A 20,194-nucleotide genomic window follows, 5' to 3' on the forward strand; every position below is an offset into this window, starting at 1 on the left:
GGGGGGAGAGAGAGAGAGAAGTCGCTACGAGGAAGTAGTTGCGAAAAAAAAAGAGAGACCGAAGAACCGCAACGCAAGACAGAGATCTCGACGGCGGCGGGTAGATGTGAGCGGGCTGTAGAAACGAAAGAGGGTGTAAGAGAGACGATGGAGGAGGCGGCTAAAGGGTGAGGATTATAGAAGGGTTGGGACAGGAGCGAGATGGCAGAGCGCGCGAGGGAGAGAGAAGAAGTAGGTAGCTGCGGTAGTCGCGGCGCACGGCTAAGAGAGAGCCAAGCGTAACTAATTAGTGCCAAGAACGTAATTAAGTAATTTTTAATTAAGTGACTGCCGTTTACGCGCACAACCACCACGTGTGGAGGAGGGGGGAAGGAGGCAACCCCGTTCGACGCGGGCTACTTTATCCACTCACACAGCAACAAACCGGATTACTATTCTTCGGAAAATTGACTCCCTCGTAAAGTCCCCCGAGACTCGTGATCTGGCCGTCGATTAACGAGGCTTTATCACGACGTTAATAAAGCGTCGCGACGTTAAGAGATTCTAGGAAATATTTAGCGACAGGACGTGATTTCGTTCGTGTGAACGTGTGTATGTACGATGCGTCACTTCTTCGATGTTCAGCGTGCAATATTCATTGATACGCCGACGAAAGCTTATCCTTCGAACATCATTCGAGAAACTGTAAACACAATTTTACAAATATATTTTATCCCGAAGAGTGAGAATTCTTGAAAGCATGAAAAACTGCGAGTATATCGTGGGAGAGCGACAATGAGTTACTTCGAAACTCAAGTTTGATCAAATCAGGTGTATCAAAGGTCCACTCTATCCGAAAAGAGTTGTATTATGTCCATTGCGACGCGTATTTCTTACATACTTTCGCGGATATTCCTTTGCGAATACCTTCTTTTTCTTTCTCAGCCTTCCCTCGTTCTTCCTCGAGAGACCGCTCGCAGCGCTCTCCACGAGGCCGCTGCTCGAAAGTCAAAGATCAAAGTTTCCTTCTGTTCGCTAACGGGGATAGGGAATGGCTAAGACACAACCCGCGGTCCTACCCCTTTTCTCTAGCGCCGCCACTGTCGTCCTCCCTCCTCCGCCACATTCTTCATCTCGATGCGTTCACTCTGGTCCTACCTCCACCTCGCGGCAACTTTTGTCTCAAAGGACTTGTACTTGCTCATTTCCCTCGGAGTCTCTTGTATTTTTTTTTTATTCCTCTTCCAGAGATCCCTCTCTCGCACGATTGGCTCTTTTCTCGGGCGCGCAATTGCACGGACGGCGGAGTATCCACATCTAAGAATGCTCAACTGTGTATACGATTACCGTGAAAAAAAGAAGCGAAATTTCATCGCGAGATCATCCTTTAACGATACGTAGTACGTCGGTGCTTCGAGTGAGCAGTTGCCACGGTAAAATCGCGAACGATATTCAGTAGGAAAAGAACTGCAAAAAAAGATGCAGAAAAATTGACAGTGAATGACGTGAGAGGACGGCTACGCAAGGAACGTATTAACTGTGCTCTCTCTCTCTTTCTCTCAGTTTTACACGCTAAGCTAGAGTTGATGGCTCGCGGGAAGATGCGGAAAATGTTCGCTCGCATCTACGTGCATAGACCGTGTTGTGGAAAACACAGCTGCAAAACACGCACGTTCCTGTCTATCTTAAGGCTGGAATTTTCTGAACCCGTTCCCGTTCTCTTTCCATTGATTTGCAATCTCTCGCGGCCAGTTTGCAATAAGTGAAAACCGCCGCTCACCGTAGTCGTCCTTCCAGTAAACGAGATATACCTAAGTGTACAAGACGGTGAAGCGTAACGGAATATTTAGGACTAGTTTTTTTCTCCCATACGAGTTCAACATTAATTAAAAATTAACGACAATGTGCGTACGTACGTTACAGCTTTTACGGACTCGGCAATTAATTAAAATAATTAAAATATATATTCGTCGTTATGACTCTGAAAATTGAATATCCCTTTCCATCCTGACGCCTCTAATTGCCACGAGCTAGAGCCGGGAATTCTCACCACCGCGGCTTCTCGATAATGGCATGTCGCCGGGTGAGAAGATCACGCTCGATATAAGCAAGGCGCGCTTTTACCTGGAAGTGGCGGAGGTGCGTGTCGGGACAGGCGGTAGTTACTTAGAGCGCGTAGACAGACCGCACGAAGGAGGAACGTGAACGCTAACGACCGGTCACGTGTCCGACGGGCGAGATAAGGGTTGAAAAAGGAAATTTGTGTTTAGAAAATTACCGCGTCATTACCCCGACTACGTCGCGGCGACGGCGGACGGCATAGGTACGCTGCTCTGTGGACGCGCGAACGGCGACACGGTAATGTCCGTCCATGAAACGATCGTCGATTGATAAGAATGAGGCGAAGAAGGAATTAGAAAGAGAGAGAACGTGAGCGCCCGCCCCGGGCCGTGTTCCCCCATTCCGCGAGAATTATCGAATATTTCACGACGATAAGCAGCAACCCCTCGAAAGCGTGACTGGATAAATTCATCGCGACGGACTTCATTATTCGACGACGACTCGAGAGTTTTCGATTCTTCATTTATATCGTGCACTCTCTCTCTCTCTCTCTCCCCCGATCCTCTCGCTGTATGTCCTCGCGGCATTATATTATTCTTTGCCCGTGACCGACTCATTAGTTCGCATTTTCTCGTCAACCAGCACTTGAAGATCTCTTTGTCGAAGATATCGCCTTTCCTTGCGGACTTTTTAGAGATGTTTATATATTTAGCCAGATTAAATCTCGCCCTGTTTATAAATCCGTTCTTAACCCGACGCTAAGTAACGCGAAAGAAAGAGAGGGGGGAGAGCTATTTGAACCGCCTAAACACTCGTCAGGAGATGTTTCGCGAGCCGGCGACATACCGCAAATGTTTGCACACGTGTAACAGAAATTGCGCGAGCAAAACGTCGGTCGTTGCTCAATCGTATAACGGTATCACAACGAAGAAGTAAGCGTCGAGTCGCCCGTTCGATTTCTAAAGAGGCGGATTTCCCTCCTCGCGTGATGGAAATTTTAATACGTATAATCCCGCTTATAAATATCAACGGTGAATGACCGTGTAGAAATGGACAAAGTGTCAAGAAGAAATGGCGCGGCAGTGGGAAATCGCAGCCCGATTCTCGCAGCTCGACGCTAACGGAGGCGGCCGGGTTTTTCGTGCGAAGTGGATTCACCGTCCGCGGTTAGGGCCGTGTCGTGTGCGTCGTCCGTTGTCCATTATACGACATAAAATTTCTTCCATCCCGCAGATAGGATCTGCTACCTCAGTCGCGTGTCCTACCGTGGGATCTGATAACGAACGAACCCCAGCACGCCCGCCCGCACATCTCTCTTTCTCGCGCTCTTTCTCTTTTTCGCGCACGCGGGGGTGAACTGATCGGCCGGCCGACCGACAGACAGGTCGGACGGATGGGGAGAGATGCGCGGAGATAGAGACGAGCGCGCGCGCATACACACGTACACACGTAGCGCGGCAGACGCGAGAACACGCACACACGCGGTAGCCTGGATCGTAGACGACCCCAATCATCCCCCACGGCGTGCTTCATCGAACGAAGGCTGTCAATATCGTCGGTATAAGCAGGCCCGATGATGTACGCGCGACGTCAACGAGTCTCCGTAAGATATCGGACGTGCTTTCGATTCGACGCGAGCGTGAGCGTGAGAAAATAGGGTGCGAACGATCGCTTTGTGCGCGGTCGTCTCTCGCCGCCGCTCTTTTTCTATCACTCTGCTCCTCGCTCTATTCTTCTTTCCCTTCTTCCTCCCCGCCCTCCTTCTCTATCTATCTGTCTCTCCTCGGATCCGATTTTCCACGGCGTCTGCCGCGCCGCCGGCTTTACATAGATAAATGACACCGCGGGGGTAAATATATGGTTTGATTAAATTCTACTTATTCGTTATTCTCGCGCGTTATTAATGCACGGAGTCGAGTGAGTGTGTGACGCTATTTATAAAGAAAGAAAAACACATTACACGTTTCAGCTATGTATCACGTTAGATATTCTCAGCGTTTTCTCTGATAACTGTTACACTGTCTCTCGTATTTTTAGTTAAATATCAGAACGGTGATAGTGCGACTAATTTTGTCGTCTCTCTTTATAGCAACTTTGTCAACGGTCGTATGTGATAATTAACCATAAATATTGCGCGACCAAGAGAAAGCTACGTGTATCCGCGTTGTATTATCACACAGCGCGCGGAAAAGAATAGAACTTTTGAGACACGGAATAGAACCTTTCGCCTTTGTCGCAGCATCGCCTCGTTGCGTATCGATGAATCGATAGTCGGCGATTGAACAATCAGTAAGAACGCACTTAGACCTTCCTGTGATCGCGACGATCCTTGTATATTTTATAGCAGGAACGAGCGGACAATATAGTAATCGACGTAGCAGGTGGCGACGGCGACGGTGGTCTCGGGCCGTTCTCGTGACAAAAGTACAACGATGATCTAGGGTGGGAAAGGGTGGAGGGTTGGCTGTGCACGGACGTAGGAGCGTAGAATAATGTAGCGAGGCATTTCCGCATAGGAAGCCGTGCATTAGGCTATCAGATCGGGCACGCTCAACGACCGCCGTTGGAGTAAGAGGTGGAAAAAGTCCGCGCGCGAACCCTTACGTGATTAGTTGTCAAAGGAAGAAATTCCGAGCGGGGAACGGCGAACGGACATCTTCGAGTTATCGAGCGATCAACTTTCCTCGGACAGACGGACCAATTTTGGACCGTTGCGATCAGTGGATAAACGGATTATTAAAAGAAGCATAATTACTATGAAAACCATATGTACACGACTTTTACTGTGGAAGGAGAGGAAAATTGATTGAATTTAATTTAAATCAATCTCGAAACTGTTCGTTATCGCGCCGACTCACCGCAGAAATCTTCTCGACTTGCTGCAGGACGCGTTTCAGACCGAATCTCATTACGAAAGATTCCGAAGAGAGCGGAGGGTAAAATCGCGAAGGAGACGAGTAAAAAAAGCCTCGGGCCGGCAGAGCCAAATGTACCGAAATATGTTGAAGCGGTAATTAGCTTTGTGCGTACGGTGAAATACGAGAGCGCAATTTTTGCCGGACGTTTGAAAGTTCCGCAAACAGACCGCGTGCTCGCTCTTTTATCTGCGATTCCGCTCTTTTTGATAGTCCCAATGAATAAAATTACAGAGTACAATAGGCTGATAATTAACAGCGATGCTTGCATCGCGCGAAAATGGACAGAATCTTTCTGCCTTTGGATCCCCGATTTCTATGCACGCGTGCAACCCGCTTCTTTGACTGCCAGCTCGGCTGTGTAACTACTATGCAACGCATCATGCTAAGCATCAGGTCAAAAACAATTCGGTGTTTCAGCACGGTGAAAAACGTCCGGAGCAAACGTTCCGCCGACTGGCCGAGTAGCGACACGAGACGGGGGCGTAAAAAAATGTTCGCAGTCCACTCGGGCCAGAGAGGAGCTGAATTAAACGAGGCTGCCCGTGCGGTTTATCCTCTCATCGGACACGTATTAGCGGCGTGGTCTTCGCGCCTCGGTGTGTAAGGACACCGACACGCGGGGGAAGACTTACGATTTTACGCGAGCGGACGTCTCATGATAAGAAAGCGGTAATAATGTACCGGCGAGGCCACGTGCTCACCGCCTTCGACCGCCTTGTATCTTGGATCTGTACTGTACTCAGCCTAATTATAATCAGGCTAATGCCTGCCGGACACTATGCGTCGGTACCTACGGCCTCCTACGCCTCTATACCTGCCGCTATGTAGGCAGCGTTACTTATCCCCAGCTGCTACGAGAGAGGGTAATTAAGATTCGGACACACCCATCGTGACTCTCGTCTCTTGGGCTCTGACCGCTTCTGCAAAGGGAGTGGTCGATCCCTCCTCGAAAACCTCGTTCTCGTTTGCATACACGAAACGTTATCAGAAACGTCTTCTACGATTTCATACTTTCGAGGGAATAGCGAATGAGGTCGAATATGTCCGAGATTCCGCCGGGGAGTGGCGACAGGACAGAGTTGCCCTCCGGGAGGTCCTCGAGATTCACTCGACACGACTCGTCCGTTCCGCCACAAGCCGATCGCGGTCCGTGCGAGAGCAATTTGCCCTCGTTAACTTTCAACTTGCGAAGTCACAGCAGTTGGTCGAATTCAACAAGAAATTCAACTTCCGTTGGTATTGTTACACCGTACCGTTAATATGTTCGTTTGTCTAAATATCGCCTCGATCACGATTTTTCTTTATGTAAGAAACGAATCTTATTTTCTACTAAATATACGTCGTTTTTAACGGACAATAGTATTGTGCGGGGAAGTATAAGCCATTTGTAGAACGATAATCAATTTGAATATCGTCCGCCGAGTGATTCTCTACTGTGGATTCAAAATATCGACTATTACTCACCGGAAATTGGAGAACCACTTGACCAGCTGCGCTGTGTTGTTTTTATTGAACTTGATATCAGGGAAGTACATCTTAAGGACGGCCGAAGACGGGTACCTGACCCAGAAGAACATCAGCTTCGCCTTCCTCAGATGCATCGGCGTCAGCGTCGACGAGTTCACCGTGGTTAAGAAAATAGTCATTTTGCTATGTGTATAAATATATACAAGTAACAGGAAATGAACGTTTTTCTCGTTCGCCCCTTGCCATTCTCTCTCACATCTTGCAATTCTAAAGACGAGGTTTGGATTAGGAGAGAAAAGCGTTGCAGAGATAGAGAGAGAGAGAGAGAGAGAGTGACGCGTACTCGTTTCGCGGATACCCGAAGTATCTCAAAAGTAATCGTGTTTTCTTTCGTATCGAATCGGATTAGAAATCATACAAGCAGTGGCTATCGCGAGGGTGGGCGGCAGAAGGGTTCTTGCCGCGAAGTTGATCTACGATTGGCCGTATCCTCAGCAGAAGCCTTACCGACTCCTTACCGGTAATAGGATCTCTCCGTGTGGTTTCATCGCGATCTTATTCAATTAATTCGTCGAATCTCTCGGGTTAACGGTATCGCGCTCTCGAGCGAAATGAACTGAAACGATCGAATTCCGCGACAGGATTTTCTCGAGAACAAGAAGGAGAGAAAAAGGGCAGGTGCATTTCGGATGCGTCGAGGGTGGCAGCGCGTACCGCGACGAGACTAGGATGCGTCCGGAGGAGCGCGGAGCAGCAGGCCGCGTCACGGCGATGCACGTCGCGCTCGACCTACCTCAAGAGAGGAGGGAGTGAAAAAATGCGCCATTGATTTTACATCAAAGGCCGACTAAAAAGGCGGCAAAGAACGACACGCTACCCGATCGAGCGACCCGGTCCAACAACGCCTGCCTGTGGATGCAGTTCCGACATTGCATCGGACGATCGGCGCTCACACGAGCCCGTGCGCGACACTCGCCTTTTTTTCCTCGTTGCACCGAGGCGAACTCCGGTCCGCGAGCCATCGAATCTCCCCGCTCTTTCGGTAACTCAGAAGCAAGCCGCGGCGTGGTGGATCATGCGTGTTAATCGGGCCGCTGAACCATTCCGCGTTCGCTTTTCTGACCATCCTAAGAGTGTGTTCTGACTAGGCGCGATTGCGGCTATTCTCATCGTCCCCGGAAAAGGTCACGAGGATTCGGCTGGCACTTGGAAATTACTCTTTGTCTACACCGAATTTCCTCAGCCGCCGTGAATTTCTAGCACAGCCGGATGTCCCGGAGAAGACCGAGAGATGAAATCCAAGCGACGTTTTATGCGATAATTGCTTAGTTCCCTCGGCGAAACGTTATGATAATATCGTAGAATTCATCATTTTCTAAGTGATAAATTTATTGTTTTGATTCGTTACATTGTTACTAGAAAAAATATTGTAAACGATTATGTACGGCGAATTATATCAATATTTAAAAACTGTCATGTGTTATTGAAGAGCGTAAGAAGAAAGAATTGTCGAACAAAGTAGTAAACTTGTTTCCAATCAAATTTCAATTCTACAGATAATTTCGAATTGCTCGAATTGCTAACTTCGATTCTACGGATAATTTCGAATCGTTATGTGTACGAACGTGCAAGATGTGACCGATATATAGTTATAAAGGTATCGATACATAGTTATATCGAAACGACGTCTTTTTCTTCACGTGAACACGCGCAATGGAAGACCGACGATGCGTATGCGCGGGGCAAAGTTCGATGCGCAAAGTTTAGCGAAACCAGCAAAAGTGGCTTATCTACGATAAGTCGAGGAGACACTCGAGATAGGAAGTTCGCGAAATGCCGAAATGCTCAGGCTGAATTGCGAAATTGCGGGACAGATTATTGGCTTGCGAAGTTGGGTGAGACTGGAGGCTGAGGGTGGGCCGAATAGGCAAAGAACTTTTGGCTCGGTGCGTTGTTGCCGGACAAACTCTACTCGTAGGTGCAGCCAACATTAGCCTAACTCCGTGGCAAACTAATCTAACATTCGTCCGAGCTTCCTCGCTCCAGCCGCCTCCCTTAGAGTGAACGAGTAGCGAGAGAGCGAACGAACGAACGAGCATGCCATTTGTTCAGCTTTTCCTCTATCTCTATTCCCCTTCCCCCTCCGCTCTCTCTCTCTCTTTCCCTTTTTCTCTCTGCTTCTCAAACATTCGCCGCTACATCCCAAACTTTTCGAGTTTTGCTTCCAGTCTACCTCGATAAATAGCCCCGTGCATCTTGGCCGTTTTACCGTACGTGTCATCTATGTTCTTTATAATCGCGGTATTTTTCCGATAGTAATTTTCTAGTTTTGTGATATAAATTCTCTCCTTTCATACTTAATAGATAGGTTATCTGAAGATCTCACGCGATGTTACTCGCTCTTCAGCGTAATAAGTATTAGTAAAGGATATTGTAGGCTGAATTCCATCGTAACTGATATCGCCTGAGTTGCAGTCGCTAGCTCGGTCGTTGCTGTCCATCCTAAGATGTCCGTAATCCGGACTGCCGTGCTGGGCTGCCGCCAGTAAGGCTGGGTGCAGCATAGCCGGCGGATGGGGCAGTGGAGGGGAATCCCTGAGTTCTACACCTCCACCCGGAGGACTCGCGGGTAGATGATGTGGCCCCGGAGGTGGTACTTGACCAGGATGACTCGCGTGAGGATTGAAAAACGGCGAATAGGGCGAGAACACTTGACTCTCGTGGAGGCTTGGATTTGGTATCGCTACGCTGGTTGGCAGGGACACCGGCAGCATCGGTGGTGGCGCGTGGTAGGGTCTCGGTGGCGGAGGAGGCGGGGGACTATCACTACCTCCTTGCGATCCGTTTCCCTCTTGCGCTAGGATTCTAGACACCGTCCTGGGAGTGATTCTCGTATCCGTCACCTGTAAAGCGTACTAATTAGTATTTTCTTTTTAGACAGATTTACCAAGGTTTTCGTAATGTAAACATTAATGTTTTAATTTAATATCATACATATTTACTATCAAGTTAAGCCGCTAAATGGAGGAGAAATTGAGAAATAAAACCTTTTTATCTCTCGATACTCTCTCTCTCTCTCTCTCTCTCTACACGTGCTTTCATTTCAACGATTTCAATTTATGTGCGACAATATTTGGAGAAAATTGTTCACAAGTCCAAATTAATATCTTTACGATACTTATACATATATGAGAAAAATGTAGTACAATTTATCGATACAAATTGTAGGAATATTTTAAACGTAATGATGCTTATTTACCTTATGACGCTTTTTCTTTGGCGTCATGACGAGCGAGAGGGCTTCGTTTTGTTCCGAATCCCTGTTTTCTCTTTCGTCGCCCCTCATATTGCAGTATTGGTCGCGTTGCTGTTGCTCCCTTTGCTGCTGCTCGCGCTGCTGTTGATGTTGCTGCTGGTGCTGCTGTTGCTGTTGCGCCTGCATGGAGGCCATGGCGTATATCGTCGGCGGTTTCGGGGTCTGAAATATTCCAGCGCTTGGTCTCCCGTGCGAGGGCAGCTGATTCATCTGGTTAAGGTTATTTTCCGTGGGACCAGCATGAGGGCCATGGGGAACACCACCTATGGACCCGATTTGCGAAAATCCCGGGGGTTGTGGAGGAGGGGGCCCACCGTTGAGGGGCCCCCGTGGCCCGTTTGGGCCACCGGGTGGTTGCGGCGCTCCTCTATCGACTACTTTCGTTCTCGGTGATTTTCTCTCGAGCATTTGGCTCGCCAGGAGAAGGTCCTTATTGAGCTGCTCGGCGGCAGCCTGCGCTGCCTCGGTCTGCTTGCCGAGAAACCTCCTCTGTTGCACGAACCTCGCGACTATACTATCGATCAGATTAGTTAAGGAAGAAGTAATTTCCGTTTTCAGGATATCCGCCAAGCCTTCCAAATCGGCTCCAGTGATGTGAGGACCGGACGAGCTGGCTGCTGCCGCGGCGCCCCTGAAGACGTTTAACCTCTCCTGGAAGTCTTTGTGTTGTATAGGCGTAGTGGCTGATTGCATCTGCGGTGTATGCGGCGTCGAAGGTCCAGTGTTGTTCTGGCTCGGTTGCTGAGGCTGGTTCGGCGGTGGCGGCGAACTCTGTCGTTGATGTTGCTGCTGCTGTTGCTGCTGCTGCTGCTGTTGCTGCTGCTGCTGTTGCTGCTGCTGCTGCTGCTGTTGTTGCTGCTGCTGTTGCCTCACGGCCGCTTCCTGATGTTGTTTCATCCTCTCGAGGGCAGCGTGTTGTTGTTCGAAGTAGAGTTTGTGCCCCATGTGATACATCGCGGCAGCCGCTGCGTGCGGGTGATCGGGTGGGAGAGCTGGGAGGCCGTTGTACGGCGGTGGGTGAGGTCGTGGAGGTCTGGGTGGCGGTTGCGGTTGAGGTTGAGGACTGGGTGGCGCGTCGCCGCTTTCGCTCGTGTCCGGTTCCATTCTACTGGAGAGCTCCATATACTTTTGCTGCATTTCCGCTAATTGCTCGTGCAGCATCTTCAGCTGGGTCTTCAAGTTGTCCTTCTCCTCCCGTTTCTGCCTGATCGTCGCCGGGTCCTCCTCCTCCTCGCTCTCATCCTCGTCGTCCATCATGGTATCGTTGACACTATGCTGGATAACGTGGTGCACCGTCTGCTGCTGCGGCTGGTAAAGCTTGCGCTTCTTGCAACCGTTAACCGTAGCCGGCTGTAGCGCCGGGCTACTGCGCATCGTGCTGACGATGTTCTCCACGCGAGCCCGCTTGATCTCCGTCGTCGGAGAGTTCGTCTCTGTCTTTGGCACGATTGGACAGGGGGAGTGACTCGGGCTACGTTTGATATTCAACGACTCCTGTATCTCTTCCTTAACAGAAACGGAGCCCGACCTCGGGGCCGTTGGGCTAGGGGGTAAGCTTTGCTCGCAGTCCGATCCGTCCAAATTCGCTCCTGGTTCCATACCGGCCTCGGCGAAAGCCTCCTCCATCGCGCGTGCCGCGGACGCGGCATCCTCAGCGCTGTCTTCAGCATCGCCCGGCATCACGGTATCACGGTCACTGTGGTTCGCGCTATTCACGACGTTATTGCCATCACCACTTTCCTCCCCGCCACTCTGCACTGTTCCACTGCGCGCACTATCACTGTTCTGCTGGTGTTGCTGGGGACTCTGCTGATGCTGGGATTTAAGTAATTCCGCGGTGGTGTTATTATTATTATTACTATGTATACTGTTATTATTGTTGGGCTGCTCCTGTACGCCGAGGGCGGAGAGCTTGCGCCCTTGCAGAAGCATGTCGCGGAGCATGTGCTGCGTGAGGTCGGCCGTGGCGGGATCGTCGCAATTAACTACAGCGCCCGGTTGCAGATTCGAGGCGGGATCCATGCCGGCGCCGGTCATCCCGTGGCCACCCTCGGGCGGTGATCCGCCAGCGTCACTGGCCTGTTTGACCTGCCGCCCTAATAACTCGTTCAGCATCTTGGCGGGGCCGAAGCCCGGAGCCCCGAAGAAGCCGAAGGCCGCGTGGGCGGAATGCTGCTGGGTTGTAGGACCCGTCGTAGCTGTACCTAAATGACTTTGACTGCCTGTAGCTCCAGCCTGCTGCTGGAGCTGTTGCTGCGATTGATGGTGCGGCGGCTGTTGCTGCTGTTGTTGCGACTGCTGCTGCGGTTGCTGTTGCGTCCCGCTACCACTGAAGATCGAGCCGTATAGACCACCGCCGAGAAAGGATGGCCGGGAGCTGAAGTTCGGTATACTCGAGTAGCTGTTGCGCGGCTCTCCGGCGTCCACGCGCTGTCTGGTGCGCTTCTGCTTCTTCAGGAGTTGCTGTTGCTTGCTTTCCGTGGTTGCTCCGTAGAGGGCGAAACACTCGGTCTCCTCCTCCGATGACATCATCGGCCGTCTGGTTGGTCGGCCCCCCGAAGGCCTCCGCGTCCCCTCCCCGCCAGGGCTCCTTGTCACCCCTCCCCTTCTCGCTCGAATAGCCCCTCGTGGCTCAGCGCGCTGCCTCGGCTTCTGCACTGTGTAGTCACTCCGTTTCTCCTACCACAGCCGCCTCTTCTCCTCGTTCCTTCTAGCTATCGCTGATCCCCACCCGCCACTTCGTCACCAGCCACCCCTCTGCTTTGCTTCCTTCACCTTCGTCGTCTCCTCGGTCTTCTTCTCCTCCTCCTCTTCCTCCACCTCTTCCTTTTCCGTCTCCTCTGCCGTCGCCGCCGCCGCTTCCTCCTCCGCCGCCGCCGCCTCCTCCTCCGCCGCCGCCGCCTCCTCCTCCGCCTCCTCCTCCTCCGCCGCCGCCGCCGACGACGACGACGTCGGCACTCTTCTCTTTCCCAACGGACTCCTGCTTCCTCCTCCTCTTCTCCTTCTTCTCCTTCTCTCGCGCCTCCTCTTCTTCTTCTTCCGTCGTTTCTCGCTTTTTCTGCGCTTTCTCTTCACTATTCCTCGCCCCGCACCTTCCGCCGTAGAGCTGACGCCAACGGCTGAGGCTGCTGCTCGGTGACTCTATGTCGGCCTTCAGCCCTCGTCTCGGGATGGCGGGTTTTCTTCGGAAGGGTCGATTCGTTATAGGGTCTGTATCCGCTGCTGTAGCGTTTCTTACTACGTTTACTGCGGTAATTGCTGTAACCGGGACCGCCGCGTCTGCTGCTTTTGCTACTGATGCGCTTGCTCCCGGTGGTCGTTGCGATGTTGTTGCCGTTGATGATAACCAGAAGAGAAGCCGGTGCTCTCGCGGGCGGAATCCTCGTGCTCCCGCCTGGGAGCTGCATCCTTCGAGCTCGCCAAAGGGCTAAGTGCCCCTCGCTCCCTCGTCTCGATTTTCGTAGCCGCAATTCTCCTATTCGTCTGCAACAAAGAGACAACGGTCCATATTAGCGATCTGTGCCGGTGCGACGGACAACCTTTGTCTATATATGCAATGACAGAATCGATTCACGGCAACAGTAATAGCACGCCGTGGATTATTTTAAGCACTGTATATAGACCGTCGTATTGAAAGAAACATCGCTTCCGCGGAAGGTACGCGCCGGTGTGTACAGACTTGGCTCTTATTATTGGCAAATCTTATTTTAACTATGAATGGAGCTTACGGAAGAAATGCGGGAAGTAGGTTATCGCACGGACGAAAATTTCTCGCGATGCCCGCGCATAATCGCCGCGATGATTCGTCGTCATCAATTCTCGCGAAAGTTCCTCTCGACGATGCGTTTGTCCAGTTTTATTTTATTCTTACTTTTCTCCCCTTTTTTTTATTTTCATACTTGATTCGATCGCCGCTTCTCCACGCCATGATTTTCCAAGAGGCGAATTCCCGAAGGAAATATCATCCATCTGTTTTCGGACACGAATGTTCGATTGGGAGAGGTACATCGGTTCATCGCACGATGACGTCACGTCGAGGTAGAACGTAAGGAAGGGAGTACAAAGTGGTATCGGTTAAAAATACAGTGATCGACCACGATAGGCGAAGGGGACAGCGGCGACGACGACAACGATGACGACGACGTCGACGGCGGCGGCAGCGACGACGACGAAGAAGAAGAACCGACCGCGGGTGACAGTTGCGAGCAACGTGTTCCACCCTCGTCCGAACACTCCGCGGCAGCTCGAAGCAAAAACTCAAAGTATAGTGAGTTACGACGGGGTTAGCGAAGAAGGGGGTGGTTTGCCTGAGGAACGGCCATAAGAAAATTACTTGCGTTGAATATCTTATTCGATACGTAAGCAGTTCCGCCTGGAGCGGTCTCTCCGTCGTGGGGATGCATATTGTCGTCGGTCGATACTCGGCGAAAGAAAGGGGCACAAAATGTAATTGATAGCCCGCTCATTGCGCGCTCGATCTTAGAACAGCAGGTCCATCGGACGAGTAAGACAGAAATCGAGCGCGCGTTTCACGCGACTGATCGCGCCGCTCTTCAATTTCGCTTCTAAATTCGTCGTCCGCTCGGCAAAATTCTCGGGAATTTTTAATTCGTACCACGATAACGCCACGTGTCTTTGCAACTTTCTCTCTCTCTGCGCTACGATATACTTTAATAGAAACCGTGCGGCAGATTAGTTCGAGAACGCGCGCGCACTCGCACGCGTAAATAATCGCTCTTCATTCGTCAATGGTGCACGGCCTGTTAGAAGTTTCGATCGTCATGCAGTTCAATTGACGCTGCGTATAAGTGCGTAAGTGAGACGGTTGTGCGAGCGCACGTACGCGTGTATCACGATATAGAGCTCGAATATACGTACTAATACAGCGGGCGAGCACACGTGTTTGTGCACACGCACGGGAGATTCGAAGCAACAGCTGAGCAGTTTAAAGCACCTGCGCTCAATAAGCCGGCATATTCCATAGTTCGCTTACGCGGCAGACCCCGTACGCTGGAGGACACCTTGATACGTCCGCGATACCGCCGTAGTATCGAGAAGTCGCGGGAGGATTCGCGGAAGACGATGCGCGAGGTGTCACGAAAGTACAACGATCCCGCAGGTAAAACGACGAACTTTTATTTTTTTCCATTTTTTTTCACATTGTTACTGAGTCAAGCAAGTCTTGAAGAAGCAATTTTTTTTACAAGAGCGCACGGCATTTTAAAAGTGAAGTGTGCCAGCTGCGGTCACGCGCAAGACTATAGGTGTTTCCTCCTCTTTTCAACAACAACGGAGAATCGCAAGTTACGCAAGAGGAAGGATCGTATCGCTGCAAGACGAGCTCGCTCGCTCGCTCGTCGCCGTGTTTGAGGTATTGCCCGGCGTGTCCTCATTGCGCGTTTGATTCACTATTACGTAAAGGTTCAATTACGACAAGTTAACGCGTTCTCTCGGCCGCTTCCTCGAAGAGGAGCGATTCGTTCCGAGAAATTGCCGGGCAGTTCCGTTGGCAATTACTTTGGAGGGGTGCCGCGCTCTGCGGGACTCGTTACACCAAAGGTGACATATGGTGCCGACCTCGATAAGGTCTACGGAACGATTGTACCTGGATAGGCAGGGACGCTTCGAGGGGGGTCGGACGAACGTCTGTCTTTCCTATTTTTGATCGGTGCTTCCCCGTGCGCCGTCATGCGTGGGACGAGAAGGGGAAAACAAAAAGGTGCCCCGCCGGAAATGGCTTCAGGAACTCTCCCACTGTTGCGTCGATTCGGAAGTAGACACGACGAGCTAATTACACGCGTATTCAAGGAAGGCTAGCAGCGCGCAGGCAGAGTCTTACCAAGATATACGCGATGGCCGATCTTCCATCGGCGCTCTCGAGCGATCGAACGAGGGATGATACGCGATTATATTTTCTTTCCTATTTGAAAATCCAATTTGTCATCATACACGATGAAACAGATGTCACGTAAGGACGCTCTGGGATGTGTCAGCGAGACGTATCGTAAGATCAATGACTATTGTTTCAGAGTGCAAGAAATACACATCGGCGAGTCGCCAATGACCATTTCCTGTGCGTCATACGATATTTATCATTTAAGCAGGTGGATAGATTTCAAAGAGCGATTATAGTGCACAGTGATAGGGTCCCGCAAGTAATACATAGGATAGTTAATGCATGGGGAGCCCTCGATGGAACTTCAAGGTGATGATCTATATTACGAGCGATCGTTTTCCTAAGTAGATGATACGACATACGGAGGTACTCAGCGATTCGAGTCGCGAATCGCGCGAGTCGTGCGACAAAATTTCTCGACCAACTCACGAAGCGTAACGTTGCCCGCCCCCCGCCGTTCCCTTGCGTAATTTTCAGCTCCCTCGCGGGAAACAGCCGAAGAAGCGGTGGAAAGGAAGGAGTGAGAGAGAGTTCCTGCGCGAGCATCACATGGTGTACGTAGCCCACATGGCGTTGTCGAGGTAACACAGCAATGGCATGTGCATCGGAATTCCACCCCCTGTAGGTGTCATGTGGCGAGAGCGTGCTCGCAGGGGGTTGCATGGGAACTCGACTGTGGTCATCAGTCCATGTCCGTCGCGTATATACACGCACGCCTCCGCTTAGGTATGTACGACTTCACCCTCCCGATATAAAATTATTGTAACATTCGTTTCGTCATTATGCTTACGACACGGGGGATAGGCGTACCACCCTCGCCCCGTAACACGCATCCGCGACCGCACAAACACGCGGGAGCGCACGGTCTTGCTTAAGCGCGAACGTGCAGACGTGCGCATGTATTAAACACGTGCACAGGCGAAATGTACGCGGAGGTACTCACACGCGCTGGAGGCGCACACGGGGGCACATTGTGTACGTACACATACGGTTCACACGCGTTCAGCATATTATCGGCCTGCTCTGATGCAACAAGTTGACCGGGTGTCAATTGATGTGTTATTAATTGGAGGTTAATTGCGTTAATGCGCTGCCGACCCCGCCTCTCTGTCGTCTACCCGTTCTCCCACCCCCGACGCCCACCACACCCGCCTTCAACGAGCTCCACTGTTTTATTATTATTTTGCATTCGAATCGTTTCGATTCAACACACACTGGCACGCGCCCAAACCAAACTGGTGCGAGAGAGAGAGCGACCGAGCGAGCGAGAACCGCCGACCCGGGAGGGCGGACCGGAGAGAGCGCGAGAGAGCATTTAAAAGCGGCGGCCTGTCACCGATTTTCATAATTCACAGCTCGTTAAATTTGTTTCGCTTTTTGCCCCGCTTTTCGCGGTTACGCGCCCCGACGCCATTAATCTACCTTCGGTCGTTTTCAATGAGTTTAATCGCGTTTCAAAAACAATGTGGGTCAACGCCACGCTTGTGTTATTCCTGACACGTGAGCATGACCTTCTCGCCGTTTTCATTTCGATTTCGGTTCCCATTCATGCCGTTGTAGATAGCGCGAAATAATGAGCACCGGTGTTTTTCGCGCGTTTGACGCCGCGGCGTCCCGTGTGTTCGCTGAGGATTGCGTTGCGAGCAGAGAAATAAGACGTAAAAGTGTACTTTAAGACGACAGTCGAATTTTGTTCCTGCGGAAGATACCTATGTAGAATCTTGTCTGTTTGCTTTGCTCTAGCAATAATAGAACATTAGATCTGAAAGTATTCTAAGTAAATGTGTGTTTTAACAGTACACGTTATACACGTATAGACAATTTTAAACGCTACCAGCTTCCTGCCAGGAGGATGAATAGATCCATATCACGAGAAGTTAGAGAGGGACGGGGAACATTCTATGGGACTTTTATTCAACGCGAGATCGACGGTCGCCCGGAAATTTCCCAAGGTGTGATCGCAAATCTCTTAGACTTTTCACGAGACGTTTGCACGACCTCTCTCTAATGTGTTCCCATGACTTCTCGTGGTGGGAAACGCTAACGTCTGATATTGGAGGTTACAAAAAATTCTTGCGGCGCCCTTCGTACTCCCTCAGAAAAGGAAGTAGGAACAACGGTCCTTGTCCTCAATGGCGTGGACGTTAAGTTACGGTATCGAAATTGAGAGCCGGGTGTTTATGTAGCGAAAATAATATCACTTTTGTTTAATGATCTACAATATTAATTTAACGGTTTGCACAGGATCAATTACACTGGTCAATTTAATCTCTATATTTATAATTTTCGACTAATATTGCATATAAAAGTAAAATCAATAAAGCTCGTTAAAACCATTTATCAGTTGCATTTCGCTAATTTTGATGTCGTTAAAAATTTATCATATCTCTAGCAACGTTATTTCGCATGCGACCGGCTGACCGGCAACCGGTAACCGATCTAATCTAATGCAACGCTATTACAAACAAGAGAAAACTATTGAATTTACGTCCCATTATTTTCTATAGTTTAACGTAGAACGAACCTGAAGCCTGTTAACACGGTCGCGTGGCCACTCTATTACTTACAAAAATTCGACGAGAAGCCTGATAACTTTCGCGTGGAAGACAAGATTTGCGCGTAATCTCAGATTCAAAGCCAAGAAGCTCCCTCGTTGCCGACGACACTGCAAGATCAAGGAGGCCCCCTCGGTAGCATTCAGGTGGTTCGCCGGATGGCGTCCCCGATTTAAATGTCCAGGTATCCCCTGACTGTGTACCCGATCGAGGTAACTCCTCGAGGCTTGCTTCCCCCTCGGAGGAGCTCGCCCTAGCAAGGAGGGAAGAAGACGAAGGAGAAGGACGAGGAAGGTAAGAATGCCTCCTTACGACTCGGGAGAGCGCGTGCCAGCTGCCGTCTCGAGGCGTAACCGACGTTTCGGCTTCTTGTTGTCATTGTTATACCCCACTAAGGTCCCTTTAACGTCTTGGGGCTGAACGGAGCCCGCCTTTCCAACGTCTTGAAGAAACGCTCGAGTACGTGGACAGACTGGCTCGTGCCGGGGAGGAGTAACGGTTTCTTCCCGCTTTAACGCCGCACCACCGTGTTCGCAACGTACGAGAAACTTTTCAACCGTAGTAACTTTAGGCGCGTTCTTTACATATTTCCAGAAGCAGGAACTAATCTCGTTCCGATGAAACGCGCAGAGAGTTCAGGAGAGTGTGAATGACTGGAAATGAAAAATCCACACACTATTTGTGCTATCGCATTTCCAGCACTGAATAATGCATATCTCTTGATACGCTATCTCTCTCGCATACAGCTCGATACAGCTCTTTACTTTCCATGTGTCAAATTTTGTGCCGCGTTAATCGCCAGGGACGAGACAGATGACGAGGATATCGCGTGAAATTGACGTTTCTTCGTTTTCAACTTATCTTCCTCATACTGTTCATTGCCAAGTACTTATTTATTTGGCAAGTACGACGAGACAATATGGAAGTCATCGGGAGCGGACCAATCGCCGAGAAGGAGATCGAGCCGGTTTAACGGCAGATCTCGGTCTTTCTGCTCTCCGCCTTTTATTGGTCACGGGCTACTTTTCGAGGCAATTATGGAGATACGTTTGCAGCATATTGGCAACCAAGAGCGTCCAGGATTACCGGCGTTATTGTCGTCGCCATTCCGAGGCGCGGTCTTCTTATGGCAGCTGGCCAACACGTTTCCCGGTTTTTGCGACGACGGCAATCATGCCGTCGGGTGCCCGGAATTACTTAATTATATTCAATTGCCAAAGTTTCGTGTGTTTTGCGCGACGTATAACGGCGCGACGTCTCCGTGGGAGCGTCTAGGCGTTACCGTATCTAGAAGTATGCCAGAACGCGAGCGCAGAAACGCGTCATTCTTCCGGAGAGGAGGTTGCTTGTAAACCGCGTTTTCGTATGTCCAACGTAAAATTACAGCTCGTAAAAAGTTAAAACGAGCGTCGCGTTAACGACGCGCGAATCGGCAAAGAGAAAGGGAGAGAGAGAGAAATGGTGAAGCGAATACGCGTAACGACTCAGCGGGAGATCGATAGCCACCACTCGTCTCGATCTAAGAGAATAGATACGAGGACAAATAGATACGAATGTGGGTTCTGCGCTGTTCCACCACACGTCGAGGTTTCTGATGCAGCTGGACCTTGATCTATATTCAGGCTTTCGAACCACAGAGTCGACACACACCTTTGATCGCCCTTAAGGCTGGGAACACCTGGTTTCGCGCTTGATATTGATCGAATATCGCTTTAGCGGGTGGCAAATGCTTATTGATAATCGACGAGACACAGAGCCGACGCGGAAGATGTCAGGGATCGTGCATGTTCTCCCCTCTTTCGTTTCGGAAACGTGAGATCTCGCATCCCATTGCGTTTAATTTCCCAGCCCAAGAAACGTGCGATTTCTTCACCGGGCCAAACTTGTCGATTATTCGCGCTTACATCGACTGGGCATAGCGATGAGTCGCGCGTAGACATGTCTGTGAGGAAGCCCGGGGATTGCGTCGATGGAAAAACAGGGTCCTTTCTTCTTGACGTAG

The 20,194-nt window shown here is 50.4% G+C and overlaps 2 protein-coding genes across 3 annotated transcripts in view; both read right to left on the bottom strand.

The window, feature by feature from the left end:
• Window positions 1-12,346, bottom strand: part of LOC106744726 (homeobox protein prospero) — a 28,230-nt gene extending 15,884 nt beyond the window's left edge. For both annotated transcript variants that reach the window (XM_014619718.1, XM_014619717.1), the window contains exons 1-3: window positions 9,685-12,346; window positions 8,858-9,328; window positions 6,423-6,577 (exon numbers count right to left, since the gene is read on the bottom strand). In XM_014619718.1, coding sequence (XP_014475204.1) covers window positions 6,423-6,577; window positions 8,858-9,328; window positions 9,685-12,273 — 3,215 coding nt within the window. In that variant the 5' untranslated portion in view covers window positions 12,274-12,346. The remainder of the gene's footprint in view (window positions 1-6,422; window positions 6,578-8,857; window positions 9,329-9,684) is intronic.
• A 396-nt stretch (window positions 12,347-12,742) lies between these two features.
• The window catches only part of LOC106744667, an 87,762-nt gene continuing 80,310 nt past the window's right edge, over window positions 12,743-20,194 (bottom strand). The window contains exon 5 of the mRNA XM_014619598.1: window positions 12,743-13,224. Within this exon, the coding sequence (XP_014475084.1) occupies window positions 13,033-13,224 (192 nt within the window). The 3' untranslated portion in view covers window positions 12,743-13,032. The remainder of the gene's footprint in view (window positions 13,225-20,194) is intronic.

Source organism: Dinoponera quadriceps, unplaced genomic scaffold (genome assembly GCF_001313825.1).
Source record: "Dinoponera quadriceps isolate SergipeBrazil2010 unplaced genomic scaffold, ASM131382v1 scaffold1352, whole genome shotgun sequence".
In the NCBI taxonomy this organism is placed as follows: domain Eukaryota; kingdom Metazoa; phylum Arthropoda; class Insecta; order Hymenoptera; family Formicidae; genus Dinoponera; species Dinoponera quadriceps.